Source organism: Ochlerotatus camptorhynchus, unplaced genomic scaffold, assembly GCF_037179485.1.
Source record: "Ochlerotatus camptorhynchus isolate MF236.1 unplaced genomic scaffold, CSIRO-AGI_Acam_v1.1 ptg000220l, whole genome shotgun sequence".
Lineage (NCBI taxonomy): Eukaryota > Metazoa > Arthropoda > Insecta > Diptera > Culicidae > Ochlerotatus > Ochlerotatus camptorhynchus.
The window spans coordinates 2,070,001-2,093,697 of NW_027040710.1; the positions used below are offsets into that span (position 1 = coordinate 2,070,001).

General features: G+C 41.7%; 2 protein-coding genes across 4 annotated transcripts in view; one reads left to right on the forward strand and one right to left on the reverse strand.

Annotated features, from left to right (window-relative positions):
- The window catches only part of smog, a 309,749-nt gene that overhangs the window by 271,721 nt on the left and 14,331 nt on the right, over positions 1–23,697 (reverse strand). The window lies entirely within an intron of this gene.
- LOC135703686 (uncharacterized) lies at positions 11,813–16,664 on the forward strand. Its single transcript, XM_065224964.1, has 5 exons — positions 11,813–12,299; positions 12,494–12,504; positions 12,558–12,783; positions 12,891–13,048; positions 16,617–16,664. The coding sequence occupies exons 1-5, from the start codon at positions 11,837–11,839 to the stop codon at positions 16,662–16,664; spliced, it is 906 nt and encodes a 301-aa protein (XP_065081036.1). The 5' UTR covers positions 11,813–11,836.

Genomic DNA, 23,697 nt, shown 5'->3' on the forward strand with positions numbered 1-23,697 from the left:
AAGGCATCTCAATTGCTAAAGTTTCATTGAGTTATTGCTCAGCAACTGGAATCAATTTCATGTCCATTGCAGCCGTTGCTTCCTTTTCCGAAGATGGTTCTAGTTTTTCGTAATCGTAATATGGACAAACCACATCCGAAGCCTCAGACCTATCCTTAGAGTCAGTTTTGGATCGGTATTGAGAAGCCGAAGGCGGTGGGTTCGATTACTCGATTTCCCGTGCTCAAATTCATGCATTGGTTGGCATAGAAAACTCTCAAACAACTGTGAAACAGCTTCAACGAACACTAAGTTGAGAGCAGGCACAAGTTCGTATCAGAGCATCAAAGTTATGAAGCAGAAGAAACCACATGCGGAAAACTTCCTTTATTGCATTCATATTTTGCTGTAAACTACAATGCAAGCAACATGGACTATCAGATGGAGTTGTTCTTTTCTGACAGAATTGCACTAGATCTTCATGAAAGTTTTCACACACAGAAATACAGAAGCTCATGCTTGATAAGCTTGAGCAGATAATCAAAGTCCATTCACTAATTGATGAACATACTTTTGAAGAACAGTTCTCAATAGTTACTATCCAGATATGACTTTTTCTTGGCATTCACGCTTGTGCGGCGAGCGTTTTTTCGGCTCTCAACGTAAAGGGTGTCCCACATCAAATTGCACCACGGAAAAAAACGCTGTAGAAAATTACCCATTGGGTAATTTCTCATGAAAATTTGCGTGGAAATGCTTCCGTCAGGGATGTGGCCAAAAAGTTGAACGTGTCCAAGTTTTTCGTCCAGAGAACCAAGGACCGGGAGGGACTGCATGTGCACAAAGTGCAGAAGGCTCCAAACCGTGACGAACGGCAAAATACGGTTGGAAAGTCACGGGCCTGTACACCCAGATACTGACAAAGCCTAATTGTCTCATCATGGATGATGAGACTTACGTCAAAGCGGACTTCCGGTAGCTTTCGGGGCTACTGTTCTTCACCGCCAGCACAAGTTTGATGTTCCAGAGGAAGTAAGGAAGCAGAAACTTTCAAAGTTTGCCAATAAATACATGATTTGGCAAGCGATGTCCTCATGTGGCAAACGGAGTGCACCGTTCGTGACTACCGGGACTGTAAACGGGGAGATCTACCGCAAGGAGTGTCTACAGAAGCGTCTGCTTCCTCTGTTGAAGCAACACGACGACCCTACGATCTTCTGGCCGGATCTAGCTTCGTGCCACTATTCACCACTATTTTGTACCCAAGGACATGAACCCTCGCAACACACCGGAACTAAGGCCCTTCGAAAAATACTGGGCTATTATAAAGCAGGCACAACTGAAACATCCCAAGAAGATCGAATCTGAGGAAGACATGAAGAAAAAGTGAGTTTCCGTACAGAAGAAGCTGAAGCCAGATGTGTTACAGAACCTAATGAGTGGAATTAAGCGTAAAGTGCGAACGTACGGTTATGGTATTGAAGTTCAATGAAATAAATATGCCAAAAGCTTACTAATGGGTTACATTTTCTTGGCTGAAAGTTCTAAAAAAGATCGGTCTGCTAAATAATTTTCTACAGTGTTTTTCCCGTGATGCAATTTGATGTGGGACACACTTTAGTATTGTTGATGCATTTCCTTAGTTATTAATTGAGAGCCTACTATCAGTAATGCGACATTTTGTGTCAGAAAATCAGCAACAGAAGAATACGAACCGAGACCAACGGCAACGACCCCAGTGACGAAATAGGACTTGCGATTGGAAACTCGGCTCGTGGAACTGTCGATCTGTCAATTTCATTGGGAGCACCCGAATACTCGCCAATCTACTGAAGAACCGTGGATTCGGCATCGTAGCGCTGCAGGAGGTGTGTTGGACAGGATGCATGGTGCGAACGTTTAGAGGTATTCATACCATCTACCAGAGTTGCGGCAACACACGCGAGCTGGGCACAGCTTTCATCGTGATGGGCGAAACGCAGAAGCGCGTGATCGGTTGGTGGCCGATCGACAAAAGAATGTGCAGGTTGAGGATCAAGGACCGATTCTTCAACTTTAGCATAATCGACGTGCACAGCCCTCACTCCAGAAGCACTGATGATGACAAGGACGCATTTTACGCGCAGCTAGACCGCGAGTACGATCGCTGCCCAAGCCACGACGTCAAGATCATCATAGGAGACCTAAACGCTCAGGTAGGCCAGGAGGAGGAATTCAGACCGACGATTGGAAAGTTTAGCGCCCACCAGCTGACGAACGGGAACGGCCTACGACTCATCGATTTCGCCGCCTCCAAGAACATGGCCATACGTAGCACCTTCTTCCAACACAGCCTCCCCTATCGTTACACCTGGAGATCACCACAGCAGACGGAATCACATTCTGATTGATGGAGGGCACTTATCCGACATTATCGACGTCAGGACCTATCGTGGCGTTAACATCGACTCTGACCACTACCTGGTGATGGTCAAACTGCGCCCAAAACTTTCCGTCATCAACAATGTACGGTACCGACGCCCGCCACGGTACAACCTAGAGCGACTGAAGCAACCGGATGTCGCCTTAGCATACGCGCAGAATCTCGAAGCAGCGTTGCCAGTCGACGGAATGAATGAAGTCGACGGAATGAATGGTTCTACGAGGAGTGCAGAGCGATTTTGGAGGAGAAGAACGCAGCGCGGGTGGTAATGCTGCAGCATGGAACCCGACAGAACGTGGAACGGTATAAACAGAAGCGGAAACATAAGACCCGCATCTTTTGGGAGAAAAAAACGCCGCCTGGAAGAAGCGGAGTGCGAGGAAATGGAACCGCTGTGCCGTTCCCAAGAAACACGGAAGTTCTACCAGAAGCTCAACGCATCCCGCAACGTGCCGTGAGCCGAAATGTGCAAGGATAAGGACGGGAGCCTTTTGACGGACGGACGTGAGGTGATTGAAAGGTGGAAGCAGCAGTTCGATGCGCACCTGAATGGCGAGGAGAACGTAGGCACGGGAGACCAATGGAGGAAACGACTACGTCAGTGCAGCAGAGGACGGAACTGACCCAACTTCCACGCTGAGGGAAGTTAAGGATGCCATTCAGCAGCTCAAAAACAACAAAGCAGCTGGTAAGGATGGTATCGTAGCTGAACTCATCAAGATGGGCCCAGTAAAGTTGGCCACCTGCCTGCACCGGATGATAGTCAGGATCTGGGAAACAGAACAGCTACCGAACGAGTGGAAGGAGGGGGTAATCTGCCCCATTCACAAGAAAGGCGACCATTTGGAATGTAAGAACTTCAGAGCGATCACCATTTTGAATGCCGCCTACAAAGTGCTATCCCAGATCATCTTCCGTCGTCTATCACCTAAAATGACCGAGTTCGTGGGAAGTTATCAAGCCGGCTTCATTGACGGCCGATCGACAACGGTCTTGATCTTCACCGTACGGCAAATACTCCAGAAATGCCGTGAAAATCATGGACGAGAACGGCTTTCCTGGGAAGCTGATCAAACTGATCAAAGCAACGATGAACGGTGTGCAAAACTGCGTAAGGGTTTCGGGTGAACTATCCAGTTCATTCGAATCTCGCCGGGGACTGCGACAAGGTGACGGACTCTCCTGCCTACTCTTCAACATCGTTCTAGAAGGTGTAATGCGACGAACCGGGCTCAACAGCCGGGGTACGATTTTCACGAAATCCGGTCAATTTGTGTGCTTTGCGGACGACATGGACATTATCGCAAGAACATTTGGAACGGTGGTAGAACTATACACCCGCCTGAAACACGAAGCAGCAAAGGTTGGACTGGTCGTGAGTGCGTCAAAAACAAAGTACATGCTAGTAGGCGGAACCGAACATGACAGGATTTGTCTAGGAAGTAATGTCACGATAGACGGGGATACTTTCGAGGTGGTGGAGGGTTTATCTTGGATCCTTACTGACGGCTGACAACAATGCGAGTCATGAAATACGAAGGCGCATCATTAGGGCTTCAGAAGAAACTACGTTCAAAAAAGATTCACCCCCGCACCAAATGTACCATGTACAGAACGCTAATAAGACCGGTGGTCCTCTATGGACACGAGACATGGACTATGCTCGAGGAGGACTTGAAAGCACTCGGAGTTTTCGAGCGACGTGTGCTAAGGACGATCTTCGGCGGTGTGCAGGAGAACGGTGAGTGGCGGCGAAGAATGAACCACGAGCTCGCTGCACTCTACGGCGAACCCAGCATCAAGAAGGTGGCCAAAACCGGAAGGATGCGGTGGGCAGGGCATGTTGCAAGAATGCCGGACAACAACCCTGCAAAGTTGGTGTTCGCTACTGATCCGGTTGGCACAAGAAGGCGTGGAGCGCAGAGAGCACGATGGACAGACCAGGTAGAGCGTGATCTAGCGAGCATTGGGCATGATCGAGGATGGAGAGCAGCAGCCGCAAACCAAGTATTGTGGCGTACTATTGTTGATTATGTCTTATCTTAAATGTGATGTTGTACAAATAAATGTATGTATGTAGATGGCATTATGCCAAACAACTATTATACCAAACGACTGTATACCAAACGGCATTTTGCGAAAAGAGTTAGACCCTGCAAGTACAATGTTTAGACCAAGATGGTCACTAGATTTAATAATTGGAACTCCCCTTTTTTCAGGTTGACCATGATAGTTTTCCCGGTTTGTTAAAAATAGTTAGATTTAACAAAAAAATAATTTTAAATTAAACTTAATATTAAAAATTTTGCTCCGAACAAATAACCATAAACATTTTTGAAGATTCTATGTTTTCCATGATAAGATAAAAATGTATATCACCACTAGGGTTTTCTACCTAGCACAAACCCCGAGAAACCATTCCAATTTACCAACAAAAAAAAAACTCATTTCCTGATTCCCGGGAATCTGTTCCAATTTGCCAGGAAATAATTTAAGATGGATTTTTGGGTGAAAGTTATAAGAAATTTCCAAGAAGAATCATAAGAAACTTCTAAGGAAATAGTTTGAAGACACTTCCAGAGTAAGTCTAAAGATTTTCTAAAGGAAATCGGAATAATGTTCCAGGAGAAGTCAGAAGAATTTTCCAAGTAAAGCCAGTATAAATTTCCGGGGTTGGCCTGAAAAAAATTCCGGTGAAATCAGATCAAATTTACATTCAAAGCCAAACATACTTAAGAAAGTTTTAAGAAAATTGCTGATGAAGTTAAAGGAACTTCCCAGCGGAAGCCAAAGAAGCTACCGTGAAAGCCAGAACGTCTTCTAGAAGAAGCATTCGATGAAATTCTCGCGTCACTTTTCAAATAGACCAATATACATTGATCGATTCTCTTCATCGGCTCTCTCTTTGGTAAATAACTCTGTTACAAAAACGTTTCCTGCCGTCTTTGCGTAATATATGCTAGATTGTTGCTTCTTCAATTGAACTGTGTGTCGAAAATATCCGTAAATATCAAGTTGAACATTGCATTAGGTTCTAAGTAACATTGATCGATTCTCTTCGTCGATTTTCTCTTTTGTTAATAGCTTCTTTTATCGATATGTCTGCTGAAAATATCTGGGAATGACCGTGGGGATGCAAAGAGAAAGTCTACGAAGAGAATCTCTCAGTGTTACGTAGGACCAAATGCAATGTTCAGTTTGATATATTAACACGACTGTGATGATCCAAAGAGAAAGTCGATGAAGATAAGGGTCTGTTCATAAACTACCTAGACAGTTTTTTTGGGATTCTTGACCCCCCCTCCCCCTGCGTAGACAATTATCCATACAAAAAATTTAAAATTTGTATGGGCCGTGGATAATTCTCAACCCCCCCCCCCCCCCTAAACTGTCTACGTAGTTTATGAACAGCCCCTAATCAATAAATGTATAGGGTGATTCGGAATAACTGACACTTTTAAAAATGGTCAACGATTGAACGTTTGCATGAATTTTTGATATCAGTATATTCCAGATATACTACACACTTAGAAAAATTCATGTAAATTTAGGTGCTCTGAGACTGACATTTACGAGCGTCAATTTTAACATAAAATTGAGTCTTAACAGACACAAAACTCAACTCAATCAAACGTACTTTCCGTCGAGCAATAAACTTTTCAGTCTCGGAGCACTTAATTTTATATGGCGAATTTGTTTACGTCTGATCCTTTACGTCAAAGATGGATTCCGTCACGTGTAAAATTAGTTATTTCTAAGTGTGTACATGTATTTGAAATTTTCGCTCCACAGTGTTCAAACGGTTCCAAATTGGGTCCTGATAAGCCTCCCAAAATTTGAACTCAGAATTAAAAAATGATAACTGCGCTTGTTGAAAATTTTCTTAGCTACAAGTTTGTTCAAGACCACTTTTCGATCAAATCTAAGGAACAAAAATTATTAATGATGCAAGTTACTGATGTCTTATGATTATGCTCAATCAACTGTGCAACATTGGTGTTTATGGCGCGTAGTATAGAGGGCACAAATCATGGCTACTATGTCACACTGCAGAATACAGTGTTGCCTACAATGCAGGTGCTTAATCTTGCCATAAGATTATCAATCTCTTAAACCATTAATAACTATTTAATTTGACGTTTGGCTGAAAAACTATTTTCTGCAAAATTGTAGCCGATAAAAATTTCCATAACAATAGCCGTAAAATTTATTAACAGTACAATATGTAAAAGGGCTAGAATACAATGAACGAAAAGTTTTGTTTTCCCATAGTAATTTCCATATAAACTTCAAATGGTTTGTGCCAAGTCAGTTTCTTATCAAATGAGTTTGAACTTTCGGAGGCTAATCAGGACCCGATTTGAAACCGTTTGAACATTGTGGAGCAAAAATTTCAAATTTTGTATCAGTTTAATGTATAAACTTCAACTTAGCATACTTTAATTAAAATCTCTCTCCCTTTACCTTTAATTACCAGCAACATTTGTCTCGAAAATTAAGCACAGCTGGTAGGCACGTTTTAGTTTCAGCACTTTTGGAGACCTGGCGATGCGTCTATGTTCTGATATTGAACGGATTTTCCACGCATGGTTCCTTTTTACCTCTATAATGATGCGAAAAATAAATATTTCATTTTTACGAAGTTTCAAAAAGATAACACACGATTTTATACAGATATATGACATGCTCCATTTTCACGTCCATGGCTGCTTGAAATTTAAAATCCTACTATCAATACAAGCTGATATGTGTACAGACTTTAAAACAAAAATACTTGAACACATACTCATTTTACCCAATGCAAATCGGTGACTGTTGTAGATAGGACTGATAATTTGATGATAATTTCTGGGAAAGTTCCAGGTGGAGAATACAGCAATATTGTCTGGGTCAAAAGAAACTCTCAAGGGTTGAGATGATGGTTGGCCTATTTTTTCAATCGCTAGTTTAGTCAATCTTCGCTAATTTTTTATTTTCAAAGATCACTTAACTATTGTAAAAAACTCTCTTTGTTCAATTTGCATGGGTGTTTTATTGAAAAAACTTCAAAACAATTGAGTTTCAATGTGTTTTCAAAACAGTTCACTTTCCACGCATTAGCTCGTCATCATGCCTTACTTTCAAACATACAAAAAAGGAATATTTTTTACATTTATTTTTATTTTCATGCAGTAAAATACTGCTTTAAGGTGTAAACAACACGTTAGTACGCCATTTATCCATTGGTTTCACTAAAATGTTTGAATAATTGACGAAATTCAAATAGATAAATATGATCATGGTTGGACCTACGCATGATGATGGTTGGACCTATGTGTTTCCTAAGACGGCCGCTAGGTGCGCTTCGGTTTGCTTACATCCTTCATGCGCAGCTGATTTGAAATTCGATTTCGTTTTGGCCGAGTGATCAGTTTCTTCGATTGAAAAAATGGCTAAAGAAAAGAGTTATACGGTCGAAAATCTTCAAGAGGCTGTTCTTTTAGTAAGAAATAAATCACTTACCGCGTATCAGGCACAAAAAAGGTACAATATTCCGAAAACGACACTTCACGCAAAAATTAAGGGAAGCCACGGCAAGAAATATGGAAGGGGAATAGTGTTGAGTGTTGATTTGGAGAACCAGCTAGGGGATTGGGTTTGTATGCGCGCTGCTTCTGGCAGTCCCAAGACGACCAAAAAGGTCTTGGAAGCTGCTGAAGACCTTGAGTCATTAGTTGGGTGTAAATTTAAAGGAGGAATTCCATCGTCAGGTTGGCTGAAAGGGTAATCACCGATTTCCGAACTACCACGAAAGCACCGAAAGAATCTGTTAATATTAAGGGGAGGTTTACCTGGATTTAAAAAAAAAAAATTATTTTTTTTGCATAAAATGAAAGCTACAAGTGTGTAGAATATGTGGCCAAAAGGATTTTACGATCCGAAACATATTTAGCGAGTTATGGCGCTTTGAGTGAACCTTTGTCATGCGCGCTGAGGGACGCTACAAAAACTTTAAACGCGTTTTTCTCGAAACCATTTTTTTTATAACAACTTAGAGCATAGGGCTTGAACAAATGATCCGATTTACAATCGGAAAATTGCACTTTGAAGGATACTATTTTTTGTATGGCTTATACCTAAAATGAAAAAAAAGTGTTAGTTACTATTTTTTAAGCAAGGTCGAAGTGAGAAAAAAGGGGTTAAAAAAGCACTAAATTTTCAAATGTCCATAATTTGGTCAATTTTTGTCGGATTTCGTTCTAGTTAGGTATAAGCCATAGGGAATATTATCAACTTTAACCACAATAAAAAAAAATTCATTTCAGTTCACCACCAGAGGGTGTGCACTCGAAGTTCTGCAGCAAAACCTGACTGACACTCCTCCACGCGAGCCGCCATTTTGAGCCGCCATTTTGTTTTTTTTTACCTTCAAAAAATTTCCAAGTATTCAAGAATAGTGGACAAATATAATTATCGAAACAGGAAGTTCGTATGTCTTTTCATTCTCCTGTTTTTCAGCCAAATCCAAGTAAACCTCCCCTTAAGCACTTCTCATACACCTTCTGTGTGCGAATTAACTTGAAAAAAATGTTAACAAACTAAAAATTGCTACATTCAAAGTGTTTTTATGTTACTTCATACGTGAAGTTAGCGATTTTCAGAGTTGGTTGGAAATGCTAAAATTAAGCTTTTGTGTAATAATTTATTAGCTAGAGAATGATCTTTAAAAGAGGGTAGATGGATAGTTCCGTTAGAGTACGGCAGTATGCAAATCGAATAGAAGTTTGAAAATGAGCGAAGGGCCATTAATGCGACAGTTTTTAAAGTCAGACGCATATCTTTTGCCTAACCTGTACGATGACTTCAGAGATCATTATTTAGCTAATAAAATATCACACTAAAGCTTCATGTTAGCATTTCCAACCAACTCTAAAAATTGCTAACTGAAACTTATTTCCGAAAAAAAAAAACTCCTAGGAGAAAAATAAAAACTATAAAACCAGAATTAAGTTCTGATATTCTGCCATTTTAAGCCCCTAAATTCCCCGGGGGCACTCAGAACATGCCCGGAAGTGGCCAATGTGGCCCAAGGCACTCAATTTTGTTATTGATCTTGTTATCGAATTCCGAAGTAATGTGAATAATCACATGATAGGTTTTATTCCTTCCATGTCAAATTTAGGTCCATGTTCCATATACCCGGAACCAGTTGACCGATTCCAAAAATATTCGATAGCTTTCAATGGGACCACAATACCTATAGTTTGACGTTAAAATTTTTTCAAAGCGAGTCAATGATTTCCGAGAAAATGAGCCATGATGAATAGCTAATGCGTGGAAAGTGAACTTTTTTAAAAACGAAGTTAAACTCAAATTTCTTGATTTTTTAAATAGCAATTTCATAAAAACTATATAAAAAGGGTTTTTTTCATAATACCAATAAGCTCTAAACAAAGGTTTTGAACAAATATGGGCTAAACTATCATTTGCACAAATAGGTCCAACCATCATCATTTTTTAGGTCCAACCAAGATCATAATTCTTTGCTTAATAAAAACGTTTTATGAAATCATTTGTTCATAATATTTAACTTTTTATGTTATTATTAGAAACAAGAAAGGTATATCATTCCCCTAATCACGCATTTTTCATAATTACATGTTGAATTCATAAAAAATACGACATGAATGTTGACGTCGTGTGAAACCAGCCTAAATAGGTCCAACCATCATCAGTTACCCTAAATTGATTTCTTAACTCGTTATCAGTGAAAAAGTTCGATAAGTTGAAATTCGGAAGCAATTTGAGAGTTCTGTTTTTGAGGTGCTCTGTAAATGTCCATGTAGTACAAGCCAATCCTGGACGCTATGTCTTGGATTCAAGCTCTTATTCTTTAGTTAACTCTTTTATCAGTCATTTGTGGTCCTGAAAAGGACCGATGGGTTGGAAGCTTGGAAGCTAGTTAAGACAATACTGTGGAAATTTTTCCTCGATGTTCTTTGAGATGATTGCGGTGCGGAAATGAAATATGCATTAGGAAAAACACATCAATCACAGAATCTGAGCCTACCGGATGGTACCTACGTTTGTGCTATTTTAATGAATATTCGGCGACTGTGTTAGGGAAACCACTGTTCCCATCACGAAAACGCCTCGTTTTCTGATGGCAACATTTGACGCATTTGACCACAAAGGTTTTGTTGCTGGGAATCAAAGAGCTTCGAAGGTGATGTGGCTGGCAGCAAGGCGAGCGAGCGTTCAATGGTTATAACTCTTAAACAACAACAATTTATGGTGATCCTAAAAAGGACCGTTTTGTCGTAATGGTTTAGTAATGCTGAGCTATTGGCTTGTTTAGAATTACAATCCATTCGCTATTGACAGAGTTATATGTCGTCAAAACCTAACCACTTTTTGTAATGCGGTCAATTTTGGATTTTTGAAATTGCACCCCCAATATGTTGCCGAAAGACGTTATCCAACGTCAAAAAAAAACATACTCTACAAAATTTATGGTGGTCCTGAAAAGGACCGTTTTGTCGTTATGATTGAGTAATGCTGAGCTATTAGGGTGTTCAACACGGATAAGGCTGGCGAGCTGCATGTTTTTTGGAACTCACAAACAGGCTGCTTTTTCATGGTATACACAGTGTGATATTCAATAATCAATTAATTCAAGCATGACTTTTCAAAAGGACGTAAGTCGCAAAAATAAATAAATCGAGTTTTTTTCTCGATCCGGTTGAAAATAGCATGCTTTACTCTATAGTAATTGCGAAACGAAGTTTGAAACTTAATCATCGACGAAAAAATAAATTTAATTACCGCCGTATGTGTTCTTCTTTCAATGTTTTGAAAAAGGTTTAGATATACCCTAGTGTGTCAAAAATTGAAAATAACACGCAAACCGCAGATACGCTAACAGTGAAACGTCACATGTTCAAATGAAAATCGAAAATTTGAACCAGCAGTTGCGTCGTGCTGCTTCCGAATAAATTCAAAATGGATTTTGATGCAATACAGCTGCTGCTAGTATGTTTTTGTTGATATTCATGATGAAAACGTAGTTGAAAATATTTTTTTAGGCGCAGCCACTCAGCTTCACGATCCACAACCAGGGTCAAAACAGTTTGCTGTTCCTTCGGCGATTATGACCCAATTTCCCTGCGTCGGGTACTACGAAGAAGTTGAAACCGTTTCGCTAAACTCGCCGGCAAATGAAATGCCCCCAGAACAGGATCTGAACATACACAATGATGCTTCTCGTTCTCAGAATTCTGATGTTTCACGGCAACCGGATGACGGCATCCGGTCTGATGTATATTCTGGTGGTAAGTACTTTAGATGTCCTTTTTCTGATTTTTGTCAAACTATCTGCCTGTTAAACTTTATTTTGATTGGGCCTAAACAATGTGTTATTGAAATTGATTTTTCACTTTTGTTCCAGAAAACCTTATGAACAATTCAAGAAACGAAACAACGCTTCTTTCATTTTCATTTTTCGAACGAGTTTTACCGCATCGACATGTGTCGACTCCTATCCACGCTCGATCTGACCCTCGAATGGAGTTAAAAAAGTTAATTAATCCGTTGGATCTTTCTGTTGCGAGTACTTTAACTGCTGATGAAACTCCACTGGATTTATCGATTGGACCTCACACACGCGCTGATTCCACCAAAGTAATCGACCTAGCACTCCCTCGAAAATCAGAGGAAACCAAGAAGGAAACGATGTCACCAGTCATCCCACTGAATTTACGTACCGCAAACTTTAACCAACATGATAGGCAAACCGAGTCTCTCGGACTTGATAACTTGCATGATACATTTTGGCGAACATCCGTCCAAAAGCGTGCTGTTATTCTTCATGCTAATGCTTATACAAACCCGAAAGTTAACCTGGATAATACCGGTAAAGGTATGTCGATTGCCACTATGAATGAGCCCCCATCATCCAAAAACTTCAAAAAAATTTATGGGCCTTTACCTCGGAAACGTGAAGTCTCAGAAACGGTAGAAGGTTTATCGCCCTTGAATGACATCGTCATGGCGCAAGGTATTTTTTTTTAATTTTTTTTTAATTGAACTGTTTCTAAAAATTATACGTTACAGGTGAGGCATCAGTTACTAGACAGAGTAAAAACGCAGATTTTTTGATGTGGAATCCGAACTGCAGCCATCAATATCTCTGACCGCCGATCAGCATCGCAATGATTCCGTCGGTGCCCATCATGCTGATCTCCTCCAGGATCCAGAAGATGAACCAAATGAGCAGGAAGGTGATCCAACGCTTTTGAACGAACTGTCCATCTACGAATATTTTGAAGAATATCAGAATATAGACAGTGATCACTCTTCTGATGATTCCGATGCTGGATTCGTTGAAGATTCTCGACGAAATCGTAAATCCTCAGTCTTAGATTCATCGCCATCTCGTACCGGCGCATGGTATTTTCTTAAATTTTATACAAATAAGGTTCTTTCTTCAATAAAATGCTTTTTTCAACAGACCAATTGCCAGTCGCAGGGCATAGTCAAATTGAACAGGACACTAAATCTGCGTTCAACGTTTCCGGTGCCGAAGCATTGGAATTAGAGTTTCAAGAGCGGCAGGAGAAAAAAGCAAACATCCGGAAGTACAACAAAACTCAAAAGGAAAAAGCGACAGTGAGCATGCATAAGGGCCTATACGCGATGATCGATTCTCTTCGTCTCTTTTGTTAATAACTCGCTAGATTTAACGTTTCTCGGTGCGTTTCCTGTTGCTTTTGATAGCAAATACAACCTGTTACTACTCTGGATTGAACAAATTCTAGAAAATTGTTTCGCTTAGCTGGAGCAATGCAAAGAGAAAGTCAATGAAGAGAATCGATCATCGCGTATTCGCCCTTATGCATGCTCACTGTCGAAAGGTCTCAGCTACACTCGGTCTGATGGAACAAAATTGCCATCTCGGAGGGTTAAGCCGGCTTGCGCATGTAGATTGAAATGTCACGAGAAATACAACGATTCCATCCGCAATCAGCTGCTGACGAACTTGCTTCGTTTGAAACTGTCCGGTCAGAAACAGTTCCTGTCTTCAAATATTATCTCAACATTTAGTAGCAGACCCTTCATAAATTTTGATAACATACAAAAATTCTATAATTCATATTAAATTTCCTATACCGATCGAAGCAAACGTTATGACGTCGCTACAAGGGCGATTGAGTAAACGAAAGAAACGAATCGTGCGAAGCAGAATGAAAGCCGAGTGAAAAACGAATTGCACCAATACATGCAGGCCTACAATTCCACACCTTCTATATACCAAGTTGAGGCTTGATAGCTAGCTACTTGCGGGAACTGACATCCGATTGATGACCTTGACAAATGTCCAAAACATCCTGTTTAACAAATTTATGGTGGTCCTGAAAAGGATCATCTTGCCGTGATGGTTGAGTTATGCCGAGCTATTAGGTTTTTCATCATGGATGAGGCTGGCGAGCTGTATGTTGTTAGGAACAAGGGTGACGCGCTTGGCATAGACCGCAGCGACTCACGAAGAAACTGTTTCCGATCCATAGCGGTGCGGATTCTTCCTCCTTCTATGGATGCTCATGTGGGCTCTGCAGCTCGCTGCTTGCAGGCTGCTTTTCGTTGTGTACTAGAGAACAATGTTCAACGCCATACACCGAAAGCACTGCTGCTGCTGACACCGACGACCGGACAACACCACACACGTTGATTGAACGAGCACCGTTCAGTGAGACCGCATCGAATTCGATCGTTGGAGGCGAACCAGCCCAAGGCTGAAAGCCTCCTTAATAAAGTTAAATAATAATAATAATCGAATTCGATTTTTAAATCTGTGTTAGGGAAAGCGATGTGAAACAGTTGGACATTTGTGTATTTTTCCATAGTGACCTATTGAAAATTTTTAAAGTGTTCATGTTAGCAGATTGATAGATACATTTCCAATCGTTTGGCTTATTTAGAATTAAAATCCATCTGCTATTGACAGTGTTATATGTGGTCAAAACCTAACTTCTTTTCGTAATGCGGTCAATTTTAGTTTTATGAAATTGCAACCCCAATTAATCATTTTGTCAAGCTTCTGCATTCATGTTCCATCAGATGGCACTGCTGTTGTTTGCGGTGACATCTACGGAAACTACGCATAATCTGTTTTCCGTTAATTGTTCACACAGGACAATGCAATGCAAAACATGTCTGGTACCTCTATATATGCATTTAGATTAATATTCGAAGTCCCTCCTTTTTTCAAATTTTGCACACAAAATAGTTTACCTCTCACAGAATTTCCCGCCGATTTTTATGAATGGAGCGGAGCAGAAATTATCTTTTGTGCAGTATCTGTAAAAAAGGTGGGACTTCAAATGTTAAACTAAATACATATGTAGAGGTACCAGACATGTTTTGTAGTGACAGGTACTCTATTTTGTAATCTGTGAAAGGGAAATCACAAATCAAGTGTTATCAAAATACATGGCATGTTGAGAGATTGAGCTCGTGAGAGAGAATTTTCTCTCTCGAATTTGAATTTGTTTAGCTCTCTTGGAACTGGTAGTAAAGTAGGTAACACAGTATGGGGAATAATCATTTTTATTTAATTGTAGCTTGTCCGGGAAAAAAACTGTATGTCAAAGTCCCTGGCTAATTTATTTAGGTTGTCGTTCACTTTTTTTTTTACCTGAGGTTTCACCGAAAGCGAATTATTCAAACTTTTCTCAATTTCTATATGGAACAGCGCCATCTCTGTGGAAAATGGCCGGACGATGTGATTAATATGTTGCCGCAAGACGTAATCCTACGTCAAAATTAAGGAATTCAACCAAGGAGTCAGGAGGCATCTTTTCCAGCTAGGACCGCAGGAGGAGCAAACGAGTGTAACAAAGGATTTCGAAGAAGTAATTAAAAACGGAGTGGAAAACTACAGATTTTAACTGTGTTGCCCAAATTATGGACACCACAAAAAAAAATAATGGATGAATTTAACACCACAAGGCACCTCACAAAAGCAGCTAAGAAATTGGGGCACATTCAGCAGTTCACAGAAGATCGGAGCATGGGTTGAAGGATGTATCGAAGGAGCTTATTATTCAGTTTTTCGAGGACGACGAAACAAGTCGGGGCCTGGACAGAAAGATTACATTACTGCAGCTCAGACATTGAAACTGGGGAGAACACCCATCACATCAATCTATTCAAATTCAATCCTTCCAGCAAAGGGAGCAATCTTCGCTCCACCGGGAATAATGTGGCAGCATCAACCCAGCTTTAGTCCGGGAAGATTCTTCGCTGACTCACTGACGGGTGGAAAATTCCTCGGTAGCACCAGGCACATAGACCACACACGTACCCATCCAGTCAGTGGATATGTAAACCGCATGAATCTATTTCCTACAGCATAATGCATGATTCAGCAGAGCATCGTAGTTCCACAGCCTCGCGTTTGCTGCTATTTGTTACCAGCTGGAACGAAGCGTCCTCATGGTGATGGTAAAATGTCAGCCTTTTTCCAGTAGCGTGTGTCCTTCTCCGGTCGAGGAACTGATGGCGTGCCAAAGAGAATGATTTACGCTTATCCCTGCCGCGTGCTTGTGCTTGTGTGTGTGTGTGTGTTTGGTTTGTTCTTCTTTCGCGGTCGGGAAAATGTATGCAAAATTTGACCATTGGATTCGAGCTGGGAGGCAAAACTGTGCTATGTCGGATGGGTGACATCCAGTCAGAGCGACACGGATGACACGTTCCCACGTAGTGCTTTTCTACATGGCCATATTCGCTGCCTGGGCCATGCTTGTGTAGGATGGTACTGCTGAATAAATGCTTCGTTCGGATGGTTTTGAGGATAGAAACGGATGTATACAACCCAAAAAAGTACCATTAATTTTGTCCGGTGGTTAGCTTTCAAGAATCATATCGTAATGTTTGCTGGTAGAATGATATGTTGTGTGAAGTTAAAGAAATTTTTCATCCCGAAAAATTTCCAAGGGAAATTGCTTTAAAGTCACGCTCCAGCAGATTAGACCAAAGTTCACGTATTCATCAATTATTTATAAAATTGAATTACTGCGAAAAGTATCCCTGCTTGGAATAGGCTTAAAATCCCTCCTTGTGCCCTCCTCCGCATGGCCTTGAAGCCATCTGCGTAGCTTTTCACCATAACTGAATGAACAAGTTGATTTCAAAAGAGTTCATTATGCCATTTAAAAACCAATTACTTGCAACACAGTGTCCGCAGCAAGCAGCCATTCAACGCCGATTGCCGATGGGCAGCTAAGAGAGCAGCACTTCATTTACAGCGAATGCACTCCACGTAATGGTTTTGCGAGAAGACATAACCCTCGAGAGAAACCCCCTCGATATCTTTATCGTTCTTTTTCTTCCTCGAATCCACTTTTTGTTCCATTACTGCGTTCCGCATAAATTAACCGCAAAACATTGCGAGAATTCCAGCTTTTATTGGGGGTAGTGCTTCTTGTTCTTGTATGTTTCCTCGAAACTGCTGGTTCCATCGCGTGAATATCCCTGCGATTTTTCCTTTGATTATTACGCTACGGTGTGGTGGGTCGGTGGGTGGATGTTTTTGAATTCGCTTTACCTCATCAACCGGACGATGCGGAATTTTACTTGCACAACACAGTTCACAGTAAGAGCGTGGAAAACAATGGCGTTCAGTCATTAATTGGACCGTTCCATTATATCGTATACAATTCCGGCTCCTTCAGCGAAGGAACGCGAACCCTGGTAAGGATATCCGCTGGCTGTTTGCAGGAAGTGGCAAATGATGTTTGCTACTGAATGGCATGTATGAAACGGACATGTGCCCGGAGTTTTTGTGGCTTTGTTTTCGGAGGGATACACTTACGAAATACCCAGAAAGATGTGACTTGAATTATGAATTGAAAAATCGTGATCATGATTTTAACATTGAGCAGTTCTACTCCAACTGTCGAATCGATCAGAATTTACTCTCTCCGATTCTCATGAAAATTGGTATCATAATTCAGTGACAACATTTCAAAGGGTCTTAATTGCTTTTGTAAACAATAGCTTTAGCCGTCGTGAATAAAAGCTGACTCATGAAAATTAATGACACCAACAGGTAGATGAATGTTTCCTTTACCAAGTACCATTGTTAATTATAAGATATGACCTTTTATTTGCGAGATATCGACGGCTAAAGCCATTGCTTGCAAAAGCACTGAATTGTTCACTATGGGCATCATTCAAATTAGACCATTTTATCGGCGGTGGCTTAGAACCCGCTGTTGCCTCGGCGGTGGTGACGTTGTGGCGGCAGTGAGACGATAGGCGTGGTATATTTGGCGCAACTCTCCCAGATTGGCATCCCGTATTCTATTACTGGAAGCATGATTTGTTTGTAGACAGCAAGCTTATTTTTCAGGGACAGGGTAGACCTCCTGTTGATGAGTGGATACAACGATCTTATCAAGATGTTGCACTTGGTTTTGGTTTTGTCAACGTGCTCCCTGAAAAGAAGCGTGCTGCCTAGTGTTAGCCCGAGGTACACGACCTCTTTGGACCATTCCACCACTGAGCCGTTTAAGCAGATCTTATTATTCTCAGACGGAACAAGTCTGGGAGATTTAGAGTGTGGAAAGATGATGACCTGGGTCTTTGCCGCGTTGATACGGATCTTCCGGCTGTTGAAATATTCAGAAAGGACGTCCAGGTCTCTCTGAAGTTTGGCAGTCTGAGCTCCAATGACCCTACCCTTGTAGACGATGGATGTGTCATCTGCGAACAGAGACAACGATCCACCATCAGGGAGAGCCGGCATATCGGAGGTGAACAGGTTGAATAAAATGGGGCCAAGGATGCTTCCTTGTGGAACCCCGGCACCGATGTTGAAAGCATCCGATGTGATGCTATTCAGAGAGACTTGGAACGTCCTGTCCGATAGAAAGTTGTTTATTATCTTCACTAGGAAGATTGGAAGACCGTACTGCTGCAATTTGAACACCCGGCCATCATGCCAGACATTGTCGAACGCTTTTTCAACGTCCAACAACGCCATGGCAGATGTTTTCGAAACAGACTTGTTTCGTCTGAGAATGTTTGTCACTCGAGTCAGCTGGTGGACGGTCGAATGACCTTTCCGAAAACCTAACTGTTCCTCGAGTAAGATGTTGTTTTGTTCGGCAGATGTTAGGAGCCAGTGGTGGACTGCTCTTTCAAACAGTTTTGATAACCCTGAGAGAAGGCTGATTAGTCGATAACTTGAAAGAGAGGACGGATCCTTCCCAGGTTTCCGGATGGGTATGACTTTAGCTGACTTCCAACACGAGGGCCCAAGTCTGAAACACTGATAAAAAATCAGTGCCAGATGGTTGTATAATCTGGAACTCAAGTGTTTGAGTTCCAGATTCACGATGTTGTCGAAACCTGGGGCCTTTATGTTTTTTGAGATGATTTGATAAAGGTCAACAGTTCGTCAGCTGTAATCTCGGATTCCTCTGGAAAAATCCTGTTAGCAAAGTCCTGGTTCCTGAGGTCCACCATTCTATCCTGGCTTGGATGGTTTTTGTTAGGCGATTACAGTGGGTCTTAAGGACAGGCAGACCAGAGCGTTGGTACTGCCTTCGGATGGTGTTACGGAGTCTTATAAGATCTTTGGTAGATCTGTCAAGGTTCAGAGTATTGCTCACCTGTATGGATACTGGCACGTGTTGTTCCCTGGCCCGGGATATCGCCTCCTCGATGGAATGCAGACACCGGTCAACGTCTTCGGGCGTTTCCGCCACTTCGGCCACCACCGGATAGTGGTCCGAACTCAGCTCCTGGTGGGTCATAGGTTGCGAGATTTTGTCTCCCATGTTGCTGATGAAGATGTCGATGATGGAGTGCACGCCAGACCGACTCAGCCGGGTGGGTGTGTCCGGCGCCAGGATAGTGTAGTGAGCCTCTTGCAGGTCGTCGTTAAGGATGGTGCCGTTTTGATTCCGCCTTTGGTTGCCCCAAGCTTGATGTTTGGCGTTCAGGTTACCAGCGATGATGAATTTTGTATGGCGTCGTGTTATCTTGACAATATCCCTCCGCAAGTTTGCCGCGGATCCATCCCTGGCGTTTGCTTGTTTCGGGCAGTAGGCCGCAATGATGGTGACGGGGTCGACGGGTGTGAAGACTTCTACTCCCAATGCTTCAACCATATTCAGCTTTGAACTCGGTAACAGCCGGCAGCAGATGTTATTCCTGGTAGCGATGGCCACTCCACCACCTCCAGAGCTTGTCCGATCCAGCCTCACGAGCCGGAATCCAGGAATAAATACGTTCATCTCCGGTTTCATGTGAGTTTCGGTGATGATAGCGATGTCGATGCTATGTTCGTTGAGGAAGTCAATGAACTCGATAATTTTGCTCTTGAGCGAGCAAGCGTTCCAGTTTGCGATTTTGATGAGCTCACGGTCCATAACTGAACATGAAGGTAGCCACAGCTTGAAGCTGGTCGGATTTGTTTTTAATGGTTTTGGCAATGTCGTGCATCTTGAGGAAAATGATCATTAGTTCCGCTGCGGTGAACCAAGAACCATCGTTGATTTCGGGCTGCGGTAGGGTCGGTCCATCCTGACGTCAGTTTAGCCCAGGGGCTGTGGGGAGATCCTGCGGCTGTGGAGCAGCAGTCGTCTGTTGACCTAAGTTTGCAGTGGCTCCGGAAGTTTGAGCTTGAGTAGTAGTAGCAGTGGAACGAGCAGAAGCCAATCGTTGATTGAGTGGCAGCGGTGGCAGCATTGGAATCGGTCGTCGTGGAACCTGTGGGAAGTTCTGATCATTCATTTCCGGCAACTTCTTGCGGCCGGGCTGGTTTCTCGTCGATGCTTCTGGATCTCAATGTACTCGGCGCGCTTCGGGCAGGCCTTGCTTGTAGCTTTGTGAGCAGCACCGCAGTTGGCGCAAATGGGATCGGCTTCATCGAGTCTGTCGCAGGTGTCGGTTTTGTGAATAGCAGGCAGTTCGAGCATTGGGTGACTCCACGGCTGAACGGCTTGTACCACTCCCCAAGTAACATTGCAGGTTGTATTGCAGTTTTATAGCATTCTACAAGTCTAAATTGTGGTCTACAGACATAAAACCAAAATTGTTACTTGGGTCCCACTTCACCACAATGTTGAACAGGACGCGGATGCCCTGGAGGTCCATCAAAGTTGTTGACTTCTTCTCAAGGTGGACCAGGTATAGCTGGTCGCGGTGCTTGACGGCCTTGTTGTGGCGGGCCATCTTGTGAATTTGGACCGGCTTTAGTCCATTAGCCACCAGCTCTTCCAAGAGGACGCCTGTGTCCATGTCGTATAGTCCTGGCAGGACAACCTTGAACGGCTTAACAGCCTCGATGTCGTTGGAGAGGTACTCCACCTGTGCTTGGTCCAGCATGGCCTGAACCGCGTTGGAATGGTTCAACACAGGAACCATCAATTTGTATCCTTCCGTGCACAGCTGGATGGTGCACCGGACGCCCTTCGTGATGTAAAAGTTTATTTTTCCAGCAGTCCGGAGGGAAGCCTTTCACGTAGAAAGGTGGTATTCTGTCCTTTTTCGGCGGTCCTGTTGTTACCGTCACCGGCTCTGCTCCGTCCTTTAGAACGGAGAACCGATTGTTGTCTAGCAGGTTCTTCGCGGCTGTCGCACTGTCACTGTTGTCTTTAGGCCTAGACCGTTTCCCGGGATTGCCAGCACTCGCGCCACCGCTAGGAATGAGGAATGACGTTTCGAGACAGCTTGTGAAGGTGGTTTTGTACTTGGTGACACAAAAAAGTAAATCATGGTGATGTTTTTTTCCCTTCAAAAATTATCCAATAAGTTGTAACTTTTAACATGTGCATCAAACTTTCTGAAATTTGGACAGTCGGTACATCAAATATTCAAAAATTATCGGTACTATACGATAATCCATTTACGTCATTTGATGTATCACCATTTGGATATAGGGTAAGTGTGCCAGTTTTAACAGTAGTGCTCTAGTTTTTGGCCCAAGATCCTAACTATAATTTTAGATAAATTTTCATTAGTATATTTGTGATGATTTATGGCAAAATATATGTTCTAACCCTGTATTGAAATAAATTACGTAAATAATGCGTAGGGAACGACGAAATAAGACGGACACCCTAAGCTAGAAGTTAAATTGAACCAAAACTGTACAAAATTTACTCGATAAATTTAGTGAATATTGATCGTTAGAGAACTTTCCCTTATTGCATTGATTTTCAGAAAATTTCCTTTCCATTTTGTAACGATTCTGTCTGTTCCGTTCAGTTGGCGGCTTAAGAACCATCATCTTCACTCAGAAAGACCGTCAGCTGTGATTCAATCCCGGCACAAGATTACCTTCACTCAGTACAGGTTTACTGCATTTCCAGAACAAAAAACTAACAATCTGAACCGACCAATAAGTGACTCTCAAAACTCACTAATCCCCCATTCAATCACCGAAAACTCCAAACTCATCTAAATACATTCATGCCGTCACTTTTAGTGTCTCGGATAAACGCCACCCAATTCGTTCGTCACAGAATATTATTCGAACGCGATCTTGGTGAAGCCTCAAACTAAAATGGAAGTAATTATTTCACTTTTTATGAGTTTAACAATAGTCTATTGTTAGGGGGCTAGTAGTTGAAGAGGGTCCAATTGATTCAAAATACCATAAGAGAAAAAAAAACTACAAGGGACAGCCCTATGGGGTTGTACGCAATGGTGACGTAGGACTACGTGGTCTTATATAATAAATCTCATTTGCAGGAGCTTTCGTTTTTTGTAGGAATAGGAATTTGAGCGGGATTCTCTCTGTTTATCCTCTTTAGTCTGACAAAGTTGGTCCACAGCGACTCACGCAGAGCTACTGATTCCGGCTTATTCCTCCTTCTATGGTTGCTCATGTGGGCTCCAGCTCGCTACTTGCAGGCAGCCTTTCGTGGTATACTGGAGAACACCACCACTCACCACGTGGTGATTGAATAAACACCGTATGGTGAGACCGGATTGAATTCAACTTTGAAATCTATGTTACAGAAATCGCTTTTCGCAGGCAATCGGTGATAAATTTAATTATCATAGAAACAGTTACACATTCGTTCAATTTTCAATAGTGACATTTAAAAAAATGATTTTTAAATGATAATGATGATTGGTGATAAAATCATTGAAATAGGCCCAGGGGCAGCTGAGTTATTAACGTTCAAAATCTTTCATTATTATTTTACATGTTCCATTTTTGGTTTTCACAAAGTGTACCCCCTTTTAGAAATCAAAGGCGTAGTCCTACGTCAACAGGAAAAGATTGTATCCAAGATACGACCGTAGATTTGACGTAGGATTACGAGAGGTAGTTGACATCAATTAGCAAAAGTATAGTAAATAATAAATTGATTTATTAACTCGTTATCAGTGAAAAAGTTCGATATGTAGAAATTCAGAAGCAAATTGAGAGGTGCTCTGTCGGTGTCCTAGACGATATGTCTTGAATACAAGCTCTTACTTGAACTCTTTAGTTAACTCTTTTATCAGTCATTTGTGGTGCTGAAAAGGACCGATGGGTTGGAAGTTTGGAAACTAGTTAAGAACAACACTGTGGATTTTTTTTTTCGATGTTCTTGGAAATGATAGCGGTGCGGAAATGAAATATGTATTAGGAAAAACACATCAATCACAGAAACTGAGCATAACGGACGGTACCTACGTTTATGCTTTTGACGTAGGACTACGTCTTTAATTGCTATACTGGGGTACACTATGTGAAAACCGAAAATGGAAAATGAAACAAAATTATGAAAGACTTGGAACATTAATAACTCAGCTGCCCCTGGATCAATTTTAATAATTTTATCACCAATCGATCAGAAATACAGGGCTGTTACAAGATTTTCTAAATTTGATCCGCGAAATCCGCGATTTCTCAAAAGAAATCCGCGACTTCAAGTACTAATCCGCGACAAAAAAAAAACTGTTTTCATTGTCGAAAAATAGCATTACAAGCTTAGTGCTTATAGCATTTTAGATTTTTGCCTGCTCTCAACTTAGTGTTCTTTGAAGTACTTTCACATTTTAATTGAGAGCTTTCTATGTCTGTACCATCCTATGTAGTTAATTTTGCTCTAGTTTTCTCATTTTTTTTCCCGATTCAAACCAAACACCCTGCACATAATCGAGAAATTACCAGAGATTCCTAAGTCACACTTGTTGGTCCCGTCGCGGTTGTGTATTTACACGGATATTCCTTGGGTTCTGTCCAATGGTGATACATTTTCATATTTTTTATTTCTAATACGAACCTAGCACTTTTCGGTGTCAAATCA

Bases quoted from the DNA above. Each gene is read 5' to 3' on its own strand.
- LOC135703686 (XM_065224964.1), top strand. From the start codon at position 11,837: ATGAACAATTCAAGAAACGAAACAACGCTTCTTTCATTTTCATTTTTC. The intron at 12,784-12,890 runs GTAAATCCTCAG...TTTTTTCAACAG, and splicing joins TGAAGATTCTCGACGAAATC to ACCAATTGCCAGTCGCAGGG. The intron at 13,049-16,616 runs GTGAGCATGCAT...CTTGCAACACAG, and splicing joins CTCAAAAGGAAAAAGCGACA to TGTCCGCAGCAAGCAGCCAT.